This window comes from Babylonia areolata, chromosome 7 (genome assembly GCF_041734735.1).
Source record: "Babylonia areolata isolate BAREFJ2019XMU chromosome 7, ASM4173473v1, whole genome shotgun sequence".
Lineage (NCBI taxonomy): Eukaryota > Metazoa > Mollusca > Gastropoda > Neogastropoda > Buccinidae > Babylonia > Babylonia areolata.
This window is the reverse complement of record NC_134882.1, coordinates 24,764,360-24,786,375: the sequence shown is the minus strand read 5'-3', so window position 1 is coordinate 24,786,375 and position 22,016 is coordinate 24,764,360. Positions and strand designations below refer to the sequence as shown.

The following is a 22,016-nucleotide window of genomic DNA, read 5'->3' as shown; positions in this document are numbered from 1 at the left end:
TACATATACTTACCATGTCAAACTTGAATGCCCGCCCGTCCGTCCCCGCGTCTCCGCCATGGTTCTCATGGGGCATTTTCTTTGATGGCCACGGAATGATTCAGCGCTCATAGCATTTAGAGGCGTTTGATTGGCTAAGAGCGGACCGGGCAAGACGGCTTGTCTTTTCACTGTTAGCCGCACGAAATTTGGCCAAGCAGAGCAAACCGATAGGCCTAGTTTGCATCAGTTTGACATGGTAAGTAGATGTAACACCAAACATGGAGTATAATACAAACTCCTCCTACTGGTCGTCTGCTCGCATGCCAGCCTGTTAGCAAAGCGGGTTTTTCTCAAAATGTTGTGGAGTGAACAAAGCAGCGACAGCAACGTTTTAGTGTTGCTGAAGTACTTGAAATGCTACAAACTGAAGGGTTGTACATTGAAGAGGTGGATGATGATGAAGAAGAAAGTGAATTAAGTGCAGAAAGTGAGCATGAGTATGGTGATTCGGGGTAAAAAAATTGGCATTATTTTCTACATAATGGCAAAACTAAAAATAAGATGAGAAATTTGATTTTATATGTATATATATATATGTGTGTGTGTGTGTGTAATTGCCCAACACATAATAAACCAGTTCTGAAAGTTTCATTTTCTTACTCTGTATTTTCTACTTTTTGCAATTTATTTTCCAAACCTTTACAAATGGGCCGTCTATGGGGAAAAGCAAGGGAGAAAACTTGTCGTCCCGAGTAAGTTAAACATACAACAAACAAAAAAAACCACAACAAAAAACATTCAATTTGCTCGACCACCACAAGTGAACAAAGATGCGTGGCACTAAAAGGGTAAAAGGCCCAGAAAGGTACAAGAATGAATCTTTCATCAGATAAATGAGAAGGCATAAAAAAGAACATGAATGGGAAAAGAAGGAAAGAAAAGATGAAGGAGAAAAAAAAAGTATAGATAGAACAGTTTATGACAGTTTAGAGATCTGAAACAAAAAGTCAGATTTGTGTGTGTGTGTGTATTCGTGTTAAGGTGGACAGCTTAAAGATGGATGGGTTTCTTCAGCGGCTGAAGCAGGAGGTAGAGCTGATGAGTCGTATGGTGATGTGCATGGATGCCTTTACATCTGACCAGACACGTCTTGTCGTTATCGTGGATGGACTGGACACTTGTGAACAGGATAAGGTATGTGATATATGTATTTATCTGTGAGCACAGTATGTGTGTGTGTGTGTGTGTGTGTGTGCGCGCACGCGTGCGCGTGTGTGCGTGTGCGCGTGCGTGTGTGTATATGCACAAGCATGTGTATGGCTGTGTTTACATACATCTTGTTTTGTGCTGATCTAACGGTTGTTAATGGTGGTGTTGCTCTCAGACTCATATTTGTTTCAATTGTTCTCACTTACTTACTCATGCATCATTATAAGCATTCTATGTATAAACAGTGTCAACTTAAGCTGGCTTTATGTCACACAAGCATACTGCTACATCTTTTAAAAGGTGATCAAATAGATTATGAACATGTTTAGCTCTTTTTAGATAATCTAAGCTGATTTTAAACATTTTCTTGCTTTTCAATTTTAAACATGTGACGCAGGACGCAGAAACCCAGCTAAAGTCGCATTTTATCAGTTTTTACTTTTGTATACCTTCTAAAAGTTTAAAAATCAAAGATTAAGATAAAAAAAAACAACAAAAAAACAAACAACAGAATGGATCTATCTGTCATAGTTTTTTTTCTATGATTTTTTCTAAGTTTGTAGGAGTAGAAATGGAGAAATTGGCTCTTGAAAAAAACACATATTTGTGTGCCTGTGACATAAAAAACAAGAATTATCTTGAATATTTATTTGGTGTCAAAAGATTCAGAACTGAATAAACTTTTAATTTCTATATGAAAAAGGCACAGAAAAATTCGTATTTTCTCTCTGTGTTACTCAAACGAAGACAAGTATTACAAGTGGAAGAGTGATGTCATGCAATACAGATTATTCAGCCACAATACCCTCTTGGAAAAACCCACATATTTGTCTGCGTGTAGCTTCAAAACAAGAATTTTCCTAAACATACATCTGGTGTCAAACGATTCAGAATTAAGTGAATTCTAGATTTCGATGTGTCAAAGGCACAGGAAAATTCATATTTTCTCTCTGTACTCAAACAAAGACAAGAATGGTATGTGGAAGAGTTATGCAATACATATACAGTCACAAGAGAGCCCACAGGGACAGTGAATGTTCAAATGTTTCAGCCCATTAGCTGATGTATGAATCTTTGGAACTTCGGATTAGATCCAGATCAAACTTGCCACATAACCAGCTGACGTGAAATCAGCCTGGAACATAGACTCAGTGATTAGTGTCTGTGGCCTGAAGGCAAATCCACTGAATGTTACAACTGAAGTGAGATCATGTCATCATGTCCTTTGTATGCAGCATTACCAACAGCTCCAGCGTCTTGACAAGGAAGGAGATCCTGTGTGAAAGTAGTGGAAGGAGTAAGAGTGCATTCGTGCGCGTTTGTGTGTTTTGTGTGTGGTTGCATGTGTACGTGTGCGTATGTGCGCGTGTGTATGTGTGTGTGCCCACTTGTACGTGTGCAGTTTATGAATGTTTGTGTGTATAATATATTTGTGTATGTTAGTGATGGTCAGGTGTGTGTGTGTGTGTACTCAAGTGCACGTGTTTTCCCAGTAAAGTGTAAAAAAACATGGTGAGTGTGGACATGAAGGCATGCACGCGCGTGGGCGCACACACACACACACACACACACACACACACACACACTCACACACGTACGTACACACACACTCACACACACACACAGAGGGCCATGGGCAAATCTGCATGCTCCCGAACACAAGAAAATCTTGTATTGTTCGGAGTGGAAATGTGCTCTTGATCCGCCAATTACAAATTGTCGAAGGATATGAGACTTGCCCAGAGTGACTGCCGGAAATATTTCACCAGAATTTGCTTTTCGCATTTTTGTTACAAGTTAGTAAAGCTGGAAAGCTGTGACAAACATAGAGGAAATTTGAAACTTTGACAGATGTAAATAATGATTTTGAAACAATGAAATAAAGATGGATGTGGGGTGTTGAAGATAGATGGTGATTAAATATATGACATGTATCAGATTATATCAGTACTGTTAACTGGCCCCCTCCCTTCCCTTTGTCACTTTTGATTTTGTTGTTGTTCAGCAGGAATTGCGCATAAGTCATGGCTTTGCTTGTTGGCAGAAGCAAAAGAAAAGCATGGAACACGTAAACTGTGTAAGCAAACTACTGTTGCTAATGCTTTTCTGATAATGATGGATAACCAGTTGAAGTCCCTGAGTCTATCGTTGAGCAGTTTGTTGCCCTGTTGTTTGATTGTCTGAGCAATCTGTGTGTCGTCAGCTTGGTCAGACAGCCTCTCCTCACTAAAGAAAAGAAAACTTTGGAAAGTACTCCACCCACATCAGCAGCTCTTGAATGGCACACACAGAGAGCAGTTTATCTGAGAGAGTGCTTACATCTGGAGGTAGAACGGCGGGGATTGCAAAAAGGAGAGGGAAAGACCTTTGTGGACCATTCTACAAAAGCTCAAGACACTTGATGTAAACTGATATACTGTTCCTGCACAGTGGTGTGCACAGAAAGGTGCAAAGGCTGCTAAACCAACTTAAAGTGCACATCCTTGTGTACATATGGCAGGGATTATCACAGGGATTATTGCCCAGTTGGAAAGAGACAACCCAACCAGTCGAGAAGGGATTTTCAGTAACTTGGTGATACCAGCTTGATGTTTTATTTTTTCAGTCATGCTGAAACTATCAAAATTGTTTATTTGGCTTTATAGAGTGCACATTATGACTTTGTGACTCTTGTGACCACACATCCGACGACAAGCATGTGGGATTTTCATCTCAAGAAACCTTCCCCCACCCCTACCCCCGTACTCTCATCATCCCTCCTCTTCCATTGCCCTTTGATGTTTCGTGAGAGTGATGACTGAATCAACGCCCAACAACCCCACCCTAACACTGGTTCAGAGCCACAAGTCTCTGCTACAGATCTCCTTTACAATTTCTGTGATGTGGCCTGGTGTCCTAATGGTAGATGCAAGCAGGCAGCAACCGGTCTGGTGCTGTGATTGGAATGGACTGGTCACTTTTGTAACTTTTGTTATGAGATTGTGCCAGCCAGTCATATATCTGATCATGTAAGTGTATTATTGGATCTGTTGTTTACAGTCAGAATCATTTACTAGAGCACAGTCTGGAAGAACAGGACCTTGGCTGATGGGTAAAAGCAGATTTACAAGTTTGTAAACTTCTGAGGACTGTGTTAAATATTAATTTTTTGTGCTTTTTAGTACCATAGCAAATATGATTTGAAACGAGAATGGTCTTCCTGTATTTCCCACATTATGAAATATCTCTTTGAGTAGTTACAACAGCATGATTATACGCAGTTACCATGACCTAATAAAATATATGTTATTGTCAAGGCATTAGAGACATCTTCAAGGCCTAATTATGGATTTGCTGGTCAAGGCCATCACATCTTGCTGTGACCTTATTACAGATCTAGTTAATCTCCTGACGTGCTGCTGATAGACTTAACAACACAAATCGGTTAGATTCCGGGTAATCAGAGTGTTTATGAATATAGCTAATATAGATCTAGTGCAGCAAAGTATTTGTGTGAATGGTCACAGGTTGTGCGATAAACAAACTCTTCAGAACAGTAGTCACCCTTATGTAGTCAGTACGTGTAGTGACCTGATTTCAAGACTAAATTTAGCCATTTGAAGAAAGTGCTGGTAGATCTATGTGCCTTAAAATGTTCAGATAGCATCACAGTACATGCATGCAACATATTTCCATTCACTTGTCTTTTGGCTACAACTTCTATATTTGTCTTCAAAACATTTTAGGTTAAAGGGTTTGCCGTTCAAGGTCATCTGGTTTTACTGTGACCAATTTGCATGTTTAGTGCTAAATCTATTGAGCAAAGTGTCTGAAACGAATAGTATACGTAATACAACAACACACTGATTGTTTGAAAATCAAAAGTGATGCTCAAAGGAAAGACAACATTTAGATCTGCAGTTACAGTGATGCTGCCTGTGCGTGAAGGGTAACCTACTTTCATAGCTATTTGTAGCCAAACGAGGAAAGTGTCAACATGCCTATATATGTTCAGATAGTCTCAGTTCATGTGTGGGACAGGTCATGCTTTCACTTCACAAGTTAACTGTTCAGATTCATTGAAAATTGCTGCAAGCCACTTAGCAGATGATATTTTCGAAGACGCCATATTTGTTCACTTCACTGTGCGTTGATTTTATGAACACATAGGTCCTTTGATGAATTTTTGTGAGTCACACACACCACATAATGAAACATCAATTAAAACATTCCACAGAAAGCCGGAACATTCATTAAAAATTCAATTTTTTCGAACTTTGAGTCAGAAACTTGGCTAAATTCGAAGAATTGATGGGACCTGGCTAAAGTCACAACTTACAGAGGGAAGCCAGTAAAACCGTTGAAAACCAACTACATTCATATGCTATCTTGATTCAGAAGGTCTAGGGGAGACGATTAATGCCTGTTAACTACTTATTTCCATTTATTACTTCGCAGACCGGAGTTTCCCTGTCTTCGTTGCTTTCAGCATGCAGCTGAAATAGGGCAAAAGAGTGCAGTATTTTTCTAAGTGGTTTTGACAGGCATGCACATGAAAACATTGAAAATACTACAGTTCTAGGGTGTTTTGTGCAAGATACTTACCAACAGCAAAGATAAGACTTCGAAGATGTGGTATCTATAAAAATCACGATCTTCATGATTTTGACCCTAACCACTTGTTTTTGTGTACAGCTAAGACTCGCTGGATGCGACTTCAGCCGGGTTTTCGCGTACTGCGTCACAGGTAGCATATGAATGCAGTCGGTTTTCTTTTACTGGCTACCCTCTGTAAGTTGCAACTTTAGCCGGGTCCCATCGATTCTTCGAATTTTGCCAAGTTTCTGACTCAAAGTTAAAAAAAATCGAATTTTTATTGAAAGTTCAGGCTTTTCTGTGGAATGTTTTAATTGATGTTGTTTCATTCTGTGGTATGTGTGACTCACAAAAATTTATCAAAGGTTCTATGTGTTCATAAAATCGACGCACAGTGAAGTGAACAAATATGGCGTCTTCGAAAATATCATCTGCTAAGTGGCTCGCAGCATTCTCAAGGAATCCCAACAGTTAAGTTGTGAAGTGAAAGCATGACCTGTTGCACGCATGAACTCGGTCTATCTAAACACATTTAGGCAACAGACATCTTGACACTTTCTTTGTTTGGCTACAAATGGCTATGAAATTATGCCACCCTTTACAGGCTGTATTACTGTAACTGCAGATCTAAATGTTGTCTTTCCTTCGAGCATCACTTTTGATTTTCAAACAGTCAGTGTTTTGTTGTGTTATGTATCTTATTCATTTCATACACATTACTTACTAGATTTAGCACTAAACATGTAATTTGGTCACAGTATAACCAGATGACCAGGACTGGCAAACCCGTAACTTAAAATGTTTTGAAGACAAATATAGAATTCGTAGCCAGAGACAACTAAATCAGTAAATGAAAATATGTGTTGCACTCATGTACTGTGATGTTATCTGAACATTTTGAGGCACATAAAAACTAAAAGCACTTTCTTCAAATGGCTAAATTTAGGTCACTACACACACTGACTACATTACGGTGACTATTGTTCTAAACAGTGTGTTTGTTTATCACACTACAGAAACAGATATCTTATAATGTGGGAAATACAGTAAGACTGTTCTCCTTGTTTCAAATCATATTTGCTATGATACTAAAAAGCACAAAAAAATGAATGTTTAACTCACAGTCCTCAGAAGTTTAAAAGCATGTAAATCTGCTTTTACCCATCAGCGAAGGTCTTCCTCTTCCAGACAGTGCTCTAGTAACTGATTTTGAATGTAAACGACTGATCCAACAACATACTTACATGATCAGATATATGACTGGCTGGCACAATTTCATAACAAAAGTTATGAAAGTGACCATTCCATTCTGATAACAGCACCAGACCAGTTGCTGCCTGCTTGCATCGACCATGACACCAGGCCACATCACAGAAATTGTAAAGGAGATCTGTAGCAGAGACTTATGGCTCTGAATAAGAGGTAAGGTTGGATAAGTGGGTGTTCATTTATTCATCACTCTCATGAGACATCGAAGGGCAATGGAAAAGGAGGGGTGATGAGAGTTTGCTTGGTATGGGTGGGGTGTGGGGTGGTGGTGACAGTTTCTTGAGATGAAAATTCCACTTTCATGTCATTGGATATGTGGTTACAAGAGTCACAAAGTACATAATGTGCACTTTGTGAAACCAAATAAACAATTTTGATAGTTTCAGCTTGACTGAAAAACTAAAACATCAAGCTGGTATCACAAAGTTGCTGAAAAACCCTTCTCTACTTGTTGGGTTGTCTCTTTCCAACTGGGCAACGTTTAGCCTTTGTGACAGTCCCTGCCATATGTACACAAGGATGTGCACTTTAAGTTGGTCTAGCAGCATTTGCACCTTTCTGTGCACAGGAGCAGTAAATCAGTTCACATCAAGTGTCAGAGTTTTTGTAGAATGGTCCACAAAGGTCGCCATGTCTTTCCCTCACCTTTTTGCAATCCCAGCTGTTCTAACTCCAGATGAAAGCACCCTCTCGGATAAAATGCTCTCTGTGTGTGCCGTTCAAGGGCTGCTGATGTGGGTGGAGTATTTTCCAATGTTTTCTTTTCTTTAGCAAGGAGAGGCTGTCTGACCATGCTGACGACATGCAGATTGTTCAGAGAATCAAACAGGGCAACAAACTGCACAACAATGTACTCAGGGACTTAGTCTGGTTATCCATTACCATCAGGAAAGCATCAGTAGCTTGATTACACAGTCCATGTGTTCCATGCTTTGCTTTTGCTTCTGCCAACAAGCAAAGCCATGGTTTATGCTCGATTCCTGCTAAACAACAACAACAAAAAAAGTGACAAAAGGAAGAGATGGGGGAGTTAACAGTACTGATATGAATCTAATACATATCATATTTTTAATCACCATCTGATACTAGTGTTTTTCAAACCCAAGTTGTGTGCTGCAAACAAAACGATTCTATCTTCAACAGCCCACATCCATCTTTATTTCATTGTTATAAAATCATTATTTACATCTGTCAAAGTTTCAAACTCTTGTGTTTGTCGCGACTTTCTGGCCATACTAACGTGTAACAAAAATGCCAAAAGCAAATTCTGGTGAAATATTTTTGGCAGACACTCCAGGCAAGTCCATTTCTTTCGACGATTTGTAATTGGCAGTTCAAATGCGCGTTTCCATTCCGAACAATACAAGGTTTTCTTGTGTTCGGGAGTGTGCGGATTTGCCCAAGACCCTATGTGTGTGTGTGTGTGTGCGTGCATGTGCACGCATGTGTTCGTGCTCACACTCACCATGTTTTTCACACTTAAGGGAAAACACATGTGTGTGAACACACACACACACTTTTACATCTCATATACTGTAAAAATACACATGGGCACACACGCACATATACACACGGGCACACATGTGCACATACGCACACGTACACGTGCCAGCATGCACAAAACACACAAACACGCATACATGTACATGTACATGCGCACGCACATGCACATGCATGCACATACGCACGCACGCACGCACTTTCACTTCCTCAACTACTTCCAGACACAATCTCCATCCATGTCAAGACCCTGGAGCTGTTGGTAATACTGCAAACAAACACTTCAGTTGTAACATTCAGTGGATTTCGATTCCAGGCCATAGAGACTTGTAATTAGTCTATGTTCCAGGCTGATTTTACAACAGCTGATTGTGTGGCAATACATATGACTGCAGTTCGTAAACGTTAGTTTGATCTGGATCTAAGCTGAAGTTAAGATTCATGCATCAGCTTATAGGCATGAAATATTTGAACATTTACTGTTGTGGTGGGCTCTCTTGTGGCTGTATAATATGTATTGCATGACGTCCCTCTTCCATTTGCCATTCTTGTCTTTGAGTACTGAGTGAAAATACGAATTTTCCTGTGCCTTTGTCATATCGAAATCTAAAATTTACTTAATTCTGAATCATCTGACACCACACATATGTCAGGAAAATTCTTGTTTTCAAGTTACAGGCAGACAAATCTGTGGGTTTTTCAATGTGGCCGAATAATCTGTATTGCATGAGGTCACTCCTCCACTTGCCATACTAGTCTTTATTTGAGTAGTGCAGAAAGAAAATATGAATTTTCCTGTGCCTCTTTCATATGGAAATTTAAAGTTTATTCAGTTCTGAATCTTTTGACACCACATAGATATTCAGGATAATTCTTGTTTTTTGAGTCATAGGCACACAAATGTGTGTTGTTTTTTTCATGGGCCGATTTCTCCATTTCTAGTCCTTGGGCACATGAACTTAGAAAAAAATCATAGAAAAAAAAACTATGACAGATAGATCCATTCTCTTTTTTCATTTTAATCTGTGATTTTTAAACTTTTAGAAGCTATGCAAATGTAAACAATGATAAATTACGACTTTAGCTGGGTTTTCGTGTGCTGCATCATATATAAAGATGCACATATTGACTTAATATTTGGAATATGGCACTTTTAAATGAGCAATTTTGAAGATTTGATGATTTATGTATATGGACACTCTGATTTATTTAATGTCAAACTTTCAAGGTGTTACAAGTGCTGGACACAGTGAAGTCCCTGTTCAGCGATGACAGCTCCCCATTCATCACTATTCTGGCTGTTGATCCTCACATCATCATCAAGGGCATTGAGCACAACCTGAAGTCCACCTATCAGGACTCCAACGTCAATGGCTTTGACTACCTGAGGAATGTGGTACATCTGCCCTTCTACCTGCAGACTCAGGGCATTCGGATTCAGCATCAGGAGAGCATTTGTGATGACCGGGAGAGAACTGTGCCCAAGCTTGGACATGTAAGGTTTTCCCTTTATATTTTTCTCACTGTCCTTCTGTTTCTTGTTTTCTGAGGGTTTTTTTTACCGTAAAGTTAGATGTGTGAAAATAACTCTGAAGATTCAGAATATAACCAAGAAAATATTAATATATGGCAGTATGCTGGATTTCTTCTAAAATCAATGCAAGACTTGAGTTTTTGGATTGGCACTAATATTTTCCATTCCCTATTTCAACAATGTAAAATTTGAGTCTCCACAATCAACATGCTGATTTTGTTGCTAGTTTCACTCAGAGAGATGCTGTATTTTCCTTTTGTGGTGGAGACAAAAAACAAGCTTTAACCTAATATATCTTCTCAGTAAAGAAAAAGAAAAATACTCCATGGAACTGGCACAAACAGAAAGATCATGCACAATGCCAAGATTTTCAGTGAAATGACAACTGACCCACTGCCAGTATTGATTTGTGAGGTCAGGCAATCAATTCATGGTTGAACCATCTTCTCTCTTACATCACTGTAACTTTTGGCTTAACCTGGAGAGCGTGATGAGCCACGATCGTGGCTTTCCCTGTGAAGTGCAATGGGCCATGATCATGGCTCTGTTTACATAAGTTCTGAAATCGTTCGGCTATACTCGGTAGCCTTCGTAAAACTGCCTCATTCTGGTGTTACTGCATCCCTGCTTGTGTTCGCACAAACTTTGACCGAGTTTACAAGTCCAGATCTCCGTATTTTTTGTAAACAATGAGTGACACTGAAGTTGACAAAGCTCAGGAAATGAGTGACCTTGTCACCAGTGATGATTTGTTTGCTGACAGGGATTCTGGTGAAAACGACTTTGTTATTTTGACACTTGGGCATGCTGGTTTGCTTGTTGTTCATTCATTTTTGTGTCTCCAGCTACAAAAACTGGGGGGTGGGGAGGGGTGGTAAAGTGGGTTAGGCATGGATCTATTGTGAACTCTTGACCAAATCAAGCTAGAAAACTGGGAATTTTTTTGATTTAAAGCATTCTTCCTGCTTTTGAAAGCAACATGAGCTAAAAGAAAACATTTATTTCTGTTTTTGCCTGTGATTGCATAAAGTATTGTAGATGTGTGTGTGCATGGCATCGGTGGGCGTGTCTCAAACAAAGAGCACAATGCTTACAGTTTCATTGTTTCAGTTATATTCATATCATGATTCTGCAGCCAGAACATTTTTTGGTCCAGTTTAATGCCAATTTTGAGATTTTGACTCTGTAAAAGATGTGAAAATACACATAAACATTGTGGTTGACGTTTTTGGAAAATAAGCGTGCAAAATTTGTTGATTATATCGTGTGGAATATCTCCAACTACATACAAGGTACAGCCTTTTTCTTACTTTTATCTGATTCTTCATTCACTCTACTTTCCAAAAATGTATAGGTTTACCTGTTTATTCTTACTGATAAGCATACAAATGCCCCATATCAGAGCACAGGTAGCGGAGGCAAAGTATCCCTTTGTTTTAAGCATGATTTCTGTATGTATGTTTTATTATATCCAGCACTTTGAAGGTTAACTTGGTCATAATGGCATTGAAGTCAGTATCTAGGTCACTCAGTATGATTGACATTTACAGGCTTCTTGTGCAGAGATTATTGAAACGGTTCAAAATCATTTCCACAATACACCAAAGCTCTCATAAGTCATCAAACTCATATTGCAACTTTGAATATTCAAAACGTTGGTAAAACTTAATCAAATAGGACCCAGTAAAGTGTGACAGACAAGAATTGACAAAAACTAGGCAATCTCACGAGTATCTTGTTTGTGGAAACAGTGATGGTTGCACCTCTACTATCCATATGCTTTGCTGGTGCTGGCAGGTGCTGAGCAGTAAACAATATTATGCAAATTTTTAGCAGGTGTTGAAGGGCGCTTAGCAATAACAAGGGTTAACTCTGCCCATGAATCTTGACATTCCATGTGTGTGCATGTGCACATAAATCTGTTGATTTAGATGGTCACTCGTGAACATTATGAATTAAGTGATAAGGCCTTTGCAGAATAAAAAAATATTATTGCAAACTTTCAGTACAACCAGTACACAAAATAAATGTGTATAAAAGACATTGCAATGCTACTTTTACTGACAAGCAACTACTTGGGCCTCCCGGGGGTCACTACCTTGTCGTGGTTGGGAGGTTTAGTGGCCAGTGATCGAGCGAGCTATGTTGGCGGGGGCATCAGTGCATCTGAGGGTTTACTGCTCTAGTCCCAGGTCTTAATTGACAGCCTACATAGCCATTGCAGCTGTTCAGGCTGAATATGTGGTGTTTTTTTGTACTGATGCCCCTGATAGGGCTTCCCATGCTGAACAGGTCGTGAGTGAGGACCAAACTGAAAGTGACACACTGTCCCTTTCACTATTCTCTCTTCTTTTTACCACCTCTTTTCTGTCTTCAGCTCCCCAGCTCCCCATCAAGCCTTCTTTTCCACATTCTTTTTTCTCTGTGGCCTTCTTCAGGCCCGCCCTGTTTGCCGTGCGGCGTGACCTGTGATGGAGGGGAATGAGATCCTGGGTATTGAGAGAGCACGCTGCTCTCAGCACGTCCCTTTGGCTCGGACATCTCCTAAGACAGGCGGCACACATTGGCCCATGTGTGTCAATTGGTTACCCTTACGTGGGGCTGGGTCAAGACTGGCAGTTTAGAGGCAAACTGTGATAACCCCCACAGTGCTCAGTTTTCTGTCCCCGGGAGCTGGGCATGATCAGGGGGGAACGTGTTAGAGCTAGACTGTTGGTCGTATGTTCCTCCCGAAACCTGGAAGGGGTCAAACTGGTGTTCCCTTGACCCTGGCCCCTAAGTTGGACCCCATGGTGGGTGGGTAAGGGAGGGATGAATTAAAGATTAAAAAAACATGACTTCAACTCAATCGCACCCCCCTAAAGTGGCAAAGAGGAGAAGACAAGGAACGGAAAGTGACAGACTCTGATTCAGAGGTCTAAGAGACCTCTGGATATTGGCCGTCGTGGCTTGTGGTGGAGGGCAGTGATGATGACAAGCCCTTGTCGGCTCTCAGCCCCTTCACCATCCAGAAAGGCTTTCAATGTTTGGCAGGTGCATGGAAGTCCATCAAGAGGCTGAGGAACGGAACGTTTCTTGTGGAGACTACATTGAAAAGACAGTCACAGCTTCTGCTAAAAGCAGTTACTTTTGTGGATAGGGCGGTGAAGGTCTCCCCACACAAAGCGATCCAGATGATGTCCACAGAGATGCAGACGGACGACATACCAACTTTGATGAAACCGTTGGCCTCGGGTGGACACTGGAGGCGCTGTATCCACCCCTTCCCATCCTGTACAGCGGTCCTCAGGAGCTGCTGGGCAAGGGGGGGAAGCCTCAGGCGGAGGCATGGTGTCCGCCTCCCAACCCCTCCCCCCTCATCCCGCCTCTCGTCTGCCTGCCCCTCGGGCTGGTGGGAGTGCCCAGAAACATCCCCCCCCCGCACCTCCAAAACCCAAGGAGGGGAAGGTTACGACCTCGGTGGGGTCGGGGAAAGCCGAGGTGGTGGATATTCTGGCTCGGCCGAAATCAGACAGGACTTTACTTAATACTAAGAACAGATTTGCAGTCTTGGCCAACCTTGATCCGCAAGCAGAGGAGCAGGAGGTAGTGATGGATTAGGCTGCTGTTACATTTTTAACCATTTTAATGGCGATCATTCATTGCAACATCCGTGGTTTTTATGCTAATCTTCAGGAACTCCAGTTACTTTGTTGTTCTTTGAAACCTTCAGTGCTGGTGCTGCAAGAAACTCTGCAAAGAGATGGCAAGTTTTTATCTCTCTTAGGTTTTAACTCCATTTTTAAACCCGCTCAACGAAAGCAAGAGGGATTGACGGGAGGTGTCGCTCTGTTTGTACATAAGTCCCTTTTATATAGTACAGTTCCTTTAAACACACCTTTACAGGCGGTGGCAGTCAGAGTCACACTAAAGAAAACCATCACTCTCTGTTCTCTTTATCTTCCTCCTTCCGTCCGTGTTCTGAGGCAGGACCTCATGAACCTTGTTGACCAGCTCCCACGACCGTTCTTACTGTTGGGCGACTTCAACGGCCACTCCCCACTCTGGGGTAGTGAGGTGACATCAGCTCGAGGTCTTCTTTTGGAAAACCTTCTTTCTGATATGGACCTTTGTTGTCTTAACGACAAGTCACCCACTTACCTTCATCTGTCTTCTAGGAAGCTCTGATGTTTAGATCCTGTCTGACAGCTCAGTGTACACTGCGGAACTGACTGCACTGGTTCTGGTTCTCTGTTCGAAACAAAAGAGATTCATGATCTTTTCCGACTCCTTGTCAGCCCTGGAGGTGATTGCCTGCAGGAATCTCACTCATCCCAGACTGCTGGAATTCTACGAAGCTTTTACTTCGTAACGAAAAAAGGATACGATGTTGTGTTGGCCTGGGTTCCCAGCCATGTTGTCATTCATGGTAACGAAAGGGCAGACCAGCTGGCCAAGAATGCTGTAAAGGAAGAATTATCGAGATCCTTCGTACCATACACAGACATGAAGCAGAAGGTGAACACTTACGTTAAGGATTTTTGGCAAGAGGAGTGGAACACCCAGACGGACAACAAGCTGTTCCAAATCCATCCAGACCTAAAAGAGACCCTCCCATCGGTGGTGAAGAACAGAAAGGAGGAGTCTGTGCTGTGCAGATTGTGTGCGGGGCACACTATTTTTTACTCATTCTTACTTGTTGAAGGGGGAAGAGGCCCCTCGATGTGTTCCCTGTGATGAGCCTCTCACCGTGAAACATGTGCTCCTTGACTGTTCGGATCTGCATGACATTAGACACACACAGACATTACACGGCGGTTTCTCTGAAGACTTTGTTTCATGATGTCCCTCCATGGACGCTGATGGACTTCTTGAAAGAAGTGAACATTTTTAATCAGATTTGAAGGTTTTAAACTGTGGAAGTTTTTTTTAAAACTTTGATTGGAAAGCTTAAAGCGGTGACTTGTTTTTATTTTATTTTATTTTATTTTACCCATGACTTGTAGTAGGTATTAACGTGGCAATAGCCTTGAGATGGCCTTAGTGGTCAGCGAGGCTCTACGCACCATAATTTGATTTGAATTTGTTTTAAATGTGTGAGATTATTATGAAAATAAAAAAAGATTTCCTGTTGTACATCCAGATCGATGTCCCATTACTCGGCAGAATTCAGCTACTCATAGCAGATATATGCAACAATGTAACTTCCACACAAAGCATAAGTATTTCCTTTTTCAACTAAAAATAAGATGAGTGCTATTAATCAGTGTGTCAGTTTATCAGATAAAAGTGCTAAGTTTTGTGATTAAGAAATAAACAGATAACATATCAGAAGCAGCTTTGACCCTGTTGGGCTAGAGTGTGCATCAGGTGATGCCTCTGGTGAAGGTAAGGGGGTTAACCCCCTTTAAATGAAGACCTTTTAAAAGAACAGTGATAAGAATTTCTAGGGATATCTGGACAGTAGAAGGTCTTCAGAGAAGAAGCCCTCCTCAGTCAAATGTTTCGGCCCTTAACTCATTACAGTCAAACAGGGCCGGTGTTCACACCCACATGGACAGCAATAGGACAAACGCCCTGAACCACCCAAACATAATCAGACATTTTTCCAGGTGAGGATGTCAAAAGTTGTTAATCATCTATGATAAAAATGTGCAAAGCATTATCTCTCAATAACGATACCTTGCAAATAAAAAACACTCCTGTACTTTGAAGAAACTTCACTGGATGTAAAAGAAATGAAGTTTTGGAATGAGATAAAATGAATATTAAGTCTTGGAAATGAAGAATATGATGTTCATTTTCAAGACTTCATATTGAATATTATATGAAAATGAAAAACATAAAAATGAAAACTTTCTCAATGTTTTATCATCGTCTCTCCTCCTCACTCATTCACTATCACTCTCTCTAGTTCTTTTGGCCATTCTGTCAAAAACTGATTTGAAACAAAGCGGGTATTTTCTGACTGTTTGTGTTCATTTCCATTATTTCTGTTGATGAGCATTATTTTCACATTTGAAGACTATCGACAGTGAACTGAAAAGTTTCATTTATGGTTTCCCAACAATGACATTCATTGTCACAGTTGCAGTCACAGTGGTTTCTTGCTGGAAACTGTTGGACTTGAATGTTCATAGCATTGCATCATGCAGTCATTATTCCAGAAAAATGTAGCCAATGATCTCTGCTCTGTGGAAACCTTTTATAGTTGTTTTTTTTTTAATATCGAGAAATGGTTTGACACATGGCCAAATCTACTCAGGCAGAAAAGAAGCTGACTTTTTCCTGACCAGCACATGCACAGAAGACATTGTGTCTTGGTTAATCAAACCCTAAGACATTGGCTGAAACTGCCTTGATATTGCATGCATGAGGATGCTGGCCTTGTTCTGATTGAAACTTCTAATACATTGAGAAGGATCAACATATCACCAAAATTTGTCACACACAATATCTGAGCTGTTGTTGAGGTGTTGTCTGGGAGGTTAGGGGGGGAGGAGGTTGAGATTGATTTTATGTACTGAGATTTAGATGTCTATTATTTTGGCATGGTGATGTATGTGATTGGTTATAAGTGTTGGGATCTGTTTTTAAGTCTGGTAATATGGTTTTAAGCATCAAGATATTTGTCAGGTCAGGGGCATAGCCTTTGCTACTGGTACCATGTAACCCAGTACTACCTGCCGCATGTGAAGTCTCCCAATGATGGACCAGGCGGAAGAGGAAACTTTTCCCAACAGCTGCGAAGGCGAAAGAGGATGACCAAAGGGCAGGGGGAGCTCTTATCCTTGGCTGGAAGTCCTCCTAGGAGATGGAACTCCAAAGAAAAAACCTGCACCTGCTGAGGCCATCCTACACGTGGTAGTATCTGTACCTGTGGGACTCTGAGCGTCGGTAGGCGAGAGAGTTGGGAAGGGACCGCACAACTCCTCTTCACTAAAAAAAAAAAAGTCACCTGTGCTGGTCAGGCAACCAGGCTAATGTTGGTCCGATGAGCTAGCCCTTCAACACCCAGCTTTCCCAAGCCCTGCGGCAATGGAGAAGTGGTAATGGGGACAGGCAGAGGATGCTGCTGGCAGTTCGTAGTCACGACTCTGCACGCAGGCGGCTGTGGGGTGATGGTCGTCCGCTGTAGACTGGGGCAGTTTGGGCGCCAGTATCCTCCCACAGTGTCAAAGCAGCCCTTTTTAGGGACAGCACTGCTCTCCCCACATGGGGAAGGGGAGATAAAAGGATCCCTAAACAAAGCCTGCCTCGCCTAGTACCTTGTAGGGAACCGCATCTACTTGGACATCCAACACTAGCGGTAAAAAACAACAGAAGAAAAGAACCAGGAGTCATGCCCTGACTCTGGGTGCCTGGAATGTTTGCACCCTTTTGGACAGAGACGACAGACCAGAAAGGCACACAGTGCTCATTGCTAGAATGCTTGATCGCTACCAGGTGGACATAACAGCCCTGAGGGAAACCAGGTTTGCTGGTGAAACCCAGCTGGAGGAAGTTGGAGGGGGCTACACCTTCTACTGCATTGGGAAGCCAGATGGCACCCCAAGAACCTCAGGCTTGGGCTTTGCCATACTAACCAAACTTGCACGACAGCTTGACAGCCTTCCACATGGGATAAACGATAGGCTGATGACCGTGCGTCTGAAGCTGTCCGAGGATCGCTTCTCCACAGTCATCAGCTGCTATGCCCCGGCGATGACCAACCCTGATGACATCAAAGAAGCTTTCTACGAGGAGCTCAGCCGCACCATTTCAGCGGTAGACAGAAAGGACAGGCTGATCATCCTTGGGGATTTCAATGCCCGTGTCGGCGTGGACTTCTTCTCATGACTAAAAGTCCTAGGACAACATGGCACTGGCAAGTGCAACTCCAACCGACTGCTTTTGCTCTCGCTCTGCGCAGCATGGACTGACCATCACCAACACCCTCTTCCAAGAAGCTGACAAGTACAAGAACACATGGATGCACCCCCGCTCCAAGCAATGGCACATGCTGGACTATGTGATTGTCTGGCAGAGGGACAGAAGTGATGTTTCCATTACACGCTGTATGAGAGGAGCAGTCGGTTGGTCGGACCATCACCTGGTGCGCAGCAAGATGAACATCAGACTTGCATGCAAGCTCCAACCAGCCAGGCAGAAACCCCCTAGGAAGCTGAACATCCACCGCCTCCCTATCACCAAGGACGTGCTGCAGCAGCAAATCCATGCAGCTCTCCAAGAAATTCCTGCATCTACTGATGTAGAAGAGGTTTGGAGCACCTTCAGAGATGCTGTGTACACAGCAGCAGGTGGCACACTCGGCTTTGTACAGAGGAGCCACAAAGACTGGTTTGATGAGAACGACACTGGGATCTCCAAGCTCCTGAACACACTGCATATATGGCATCAGGATCACATTTCTGATAAAGACTGCCAGAGGAAGAAGGACCAGTTCTTGCAAACCAGGCAACTCGTACAGAAGAGGCTGCGTGAGATGAAGAACACCTGGTGGGAGAGAAAGTCCGAAGAGCTTCAGTCCGCTGCTGATGCTCACGACATGAAGACCTTCCATGACAGGATCAACCCCTGTATGAGCCTTGGACCAGACCACCCTCCTGACAGACAAGAAAGATATCCATGCCCGCTGGGCAGAGCACTTCAACACCCTCCTCAACAGGGACTTGTCTGTATCTGACGAAGTAATTGCAGCCCTCCACAGATACCAGTCAGTGACTTGCTAGCTGCCCCTCCCACCAAGGGCAAGACCCGGAAGGCCCTGAAGCTGACAACGTCAGGAAAAGCACCAGGAGCGGATGGAATCCAGGCTGACATCTACAAGTATGGAGCCAAGGCGCTGACAGACAAGCTGACCGCCCTGTTCCAGTCTATCTGGGAGAGAGGGGATGTCCCCCAGGATTTCAAGGATGCTTCAGTTGTCCACATTTACAAACGGAAGGAAGACAAAACATCCTGCGATAACCACCGTGGAATCTCTCTCCTCTGCATCGTCAGCAAGATCTTTGCCCGCATCATACTGAACGGACTGGTTGACCATGTCTCCAACACAGTCATCACTGAAGCACAGTGCAGCTTCCTCTCAGGCATGGGAACATGTGACATGGTGTTTGCCATATGCCAGATGCAAGAGAAGTGCCGTGAGCAGAACAAGGAGCTCCACATGGTCTTTGTAGACCTGATTAAGGCCTTTGACACAGTGAACCGCCATGGTCTGTGGAAGATCCTGCTAAAGTTTGGCTGCCCAGAGAGCCTAATCCAGCTGATTGCATCATTCCACGATGGCATGCAGGCAAGAGTACAGGAAAATACTGGCATGTCAGATCCATTCCCAGTGGTAAATGGAGTGGAGCGTCAGAAGTGACACTGCGCATCGCCAATGCCAGCTCCACCTTTGGCAGACTCAACAACAGGCCGTGGAACAACAAAGGCATCAGGCTCAGCACCAAAATCAAAACCTACAGAGCTGTTGTGCTGACCACCTTGTTGTACTGCTGTGAAACATGGACAATGTATCGCCATCACATTCAACAACTTGAGCAGTTTTACCAGAGATGCCTATGAAAGATCCTCGGCATAAAGTGGCAAGACAGGATCTCCGACCTCCAGGTCCTAGAGAGGAGCAGCCTGCCCAGCATCAAAAGCCTGCTGATGCATTGCAGCTACGCTGGACAGGACACGTTGTCTGCATCACAGACAGCAGGATCCCGAAGATGCTTTTGTATGGCCGGCTGAAGGAAGGCCACCGCGAACTTGGAAGATCCTGCAAGCGCTTCAAGGACACCTTGAAGACAAACCTCAAAGCCTGTGACATAGACATCACTTCCTGGGAAACTGATGCCCTTGACCGCTCTTGCTGGAGGATGCTGTGCTCTAGTGGCATAAAGATATTTGAAAACAAGAGAACGCTGGCCATTAAGGAGAAGTGTGAGCGAAGGAAGCAGGGCTCAACTTCTGGAGACGTTTTCCCTTGCAACACGTGTGGGAAGTGCTGTGCATCCAGAATCAGCCTCTTCTTCCATATGAGGACACACACTGACAGATAAGCCTGCCTGCCTACTCATCCGTCGGGCTGATGGGAGACTCCTTCATTTGTTTTGAATATTGTGATATGAATTGTGTATTATTTTGGTATTCTGATGTATACATATGATGGGCACAATAGTAGAGTGGTAAAAGCATTGGGCTTTCAATCTGAGGATCCCTGATTCGAATCCACCTTTTAAATTCTTGAGAACTGTGTGTGTGTGTGTGTGTGCGTGCGCGCACTCTCGTGTGAGATGTGTGAAAGTCCGTGCATGATATGCTGTACCTTGTTCTAGTTGTGGTGTGTGTGTGTGTGTGTGTGTGTGTGTGTGTGTGTGTGTGTGTGTTTACTGAGCTTAAAACGTGACAATTGGTTATAATGAATGTGCAATATGTAGGAAGAATAATGTGCAATGTGCAGGATGAGTGTGCAATGAATATGTCTAATGCTAACGTCAATATTCTAAATATATTTCTGTTTAATAATTACGATGTAATAATTGATTCCAATGTTTTTAAGAGCGAATATGTGAAATGCTTTTATTTGAGAACATATGTTTATTACTCTTGTTTAATCAAGTTATCCGCGTGTGTGGGGTAGGGGTGGGGGGGTGTGGGTGTGTGCTGATTATCTGGTTGTGGTTTTCCGCAATTCATCTTTATTCTTATCTTATCTGTCTATTATAATCAATGTGCAGTATAGTAGGCTATGTTTATAATTATATTCAAATAATGTTTCTTAATTCTTTCTGTTTTTACATTAAGAATACTAGTTATTACCTGCAGTGTGTGGATGTATGTATGAAACGATGTATGTGATATTTTTTACATTTGTATCTTCGTAATATTTGTTGGGGCTGTTGTTGGCTTTTACAGTTATGGTCCCCATGTTGTTTACTTGTCTATGTTGTGATAATGCACCTGACCAAATTTCTCCAGTTGGAGATAATAAAGTTATTCTTATCTTATCTTATCTTATCTTATCCTGGTCACGGCACCTGGTGGGTAAAGGGTGGAGATTTTTCTAATCTCCCAGGTCAACATATATGCAGACCTGCTTGTACCTGAACCCCCTTCGTGTGTATACGCAAGCAGAAGATCAAAGACACATGTTAAAGATTCTGTAATCCATGTCAGTGTTCGGTGGGTTATAGAAACAAGAACATACCAGCATATATACCCCAGTAAACAGATTATGGCTGCCTACACGGGGGTTGGGGGAGGGTTAAAAACGGCCATACATGTAAAAGCCCACTCATGTGCATGCGGGTGAATGTGGGAGTTGCAGCCCACATTCGAAGAAGATGATGTGTACATATGAGTGCTGTGTTGTACGATATTTTTTTGCATTTGTCTGAACATACTCAGCATTTGGTAGGATGTTCTGTGCAGGGTTGTGGTTGTGAATTTTTCCTGTGAGTGTTTAAATGCATGTTTCACTCATTGGTTATTACATTATACAATGCAATTGAGCATGTTTTACATGAAAAGGTGGAATATAAATTGGATGATGATGATAATTATCATCATCATTGTTATTATCATTAATAGTAATGTGTCCATCTCATTAGTGCATTATAATTAGAATGTATGGAAAGAACTGATTTTTTTTTTTTTTATAAACTTTTTAAGCCAAATTTGGTGTGACGTGCACACACACACACACACACACACACACACACTGACGCACACACACACACACAGACAACCAAAACACAGAGTTGTGACATTGACTCACGTTGTGTGCAAATACACAAGCAAGCCCCAAAATGACAAAAAATAAAATGATAAAACAACCTGTTATAGGTTAGTACATTTTGGCATTGGAGTATGTATGTCCTTGAGAAATATGCATAAAGCTATTTGTTAATGAATAAACTTGACTCTTAACTCTGCAAACAAGTCAGCAAATATTATTCACTTCTGGTGCGTCATG

At 42.2% G+C, this 22,016-nt stretch overlaps 1 protein-coding gene across 1 annotated transcript in view; it reads left to right on the top strand.

Moving 5' to 3' along the window:
* LOC143283808 (kinase D-interacting substrate of 220 kDa B-like) overlaps positions 1-22,016 on the top strand; it is a 175,216-nt gene that overhangs the window by 123,231 nt on the left and 29,969 nt on the right. Inside the window, exons 19-20 of the mRNA XM_076590179.1 lie at positions 1,024-1,176; positions 9,764-10,030. Of these exons, the coding sequence (XP_076446294.1) occupies positions 1,024-1,176; positions 9,764-10,030 (420 nt within the window). The remainder of the gene's footprint in view (positions 1-1,023; positions 1,177-9,763; positions 10,031-22,016) is intronic.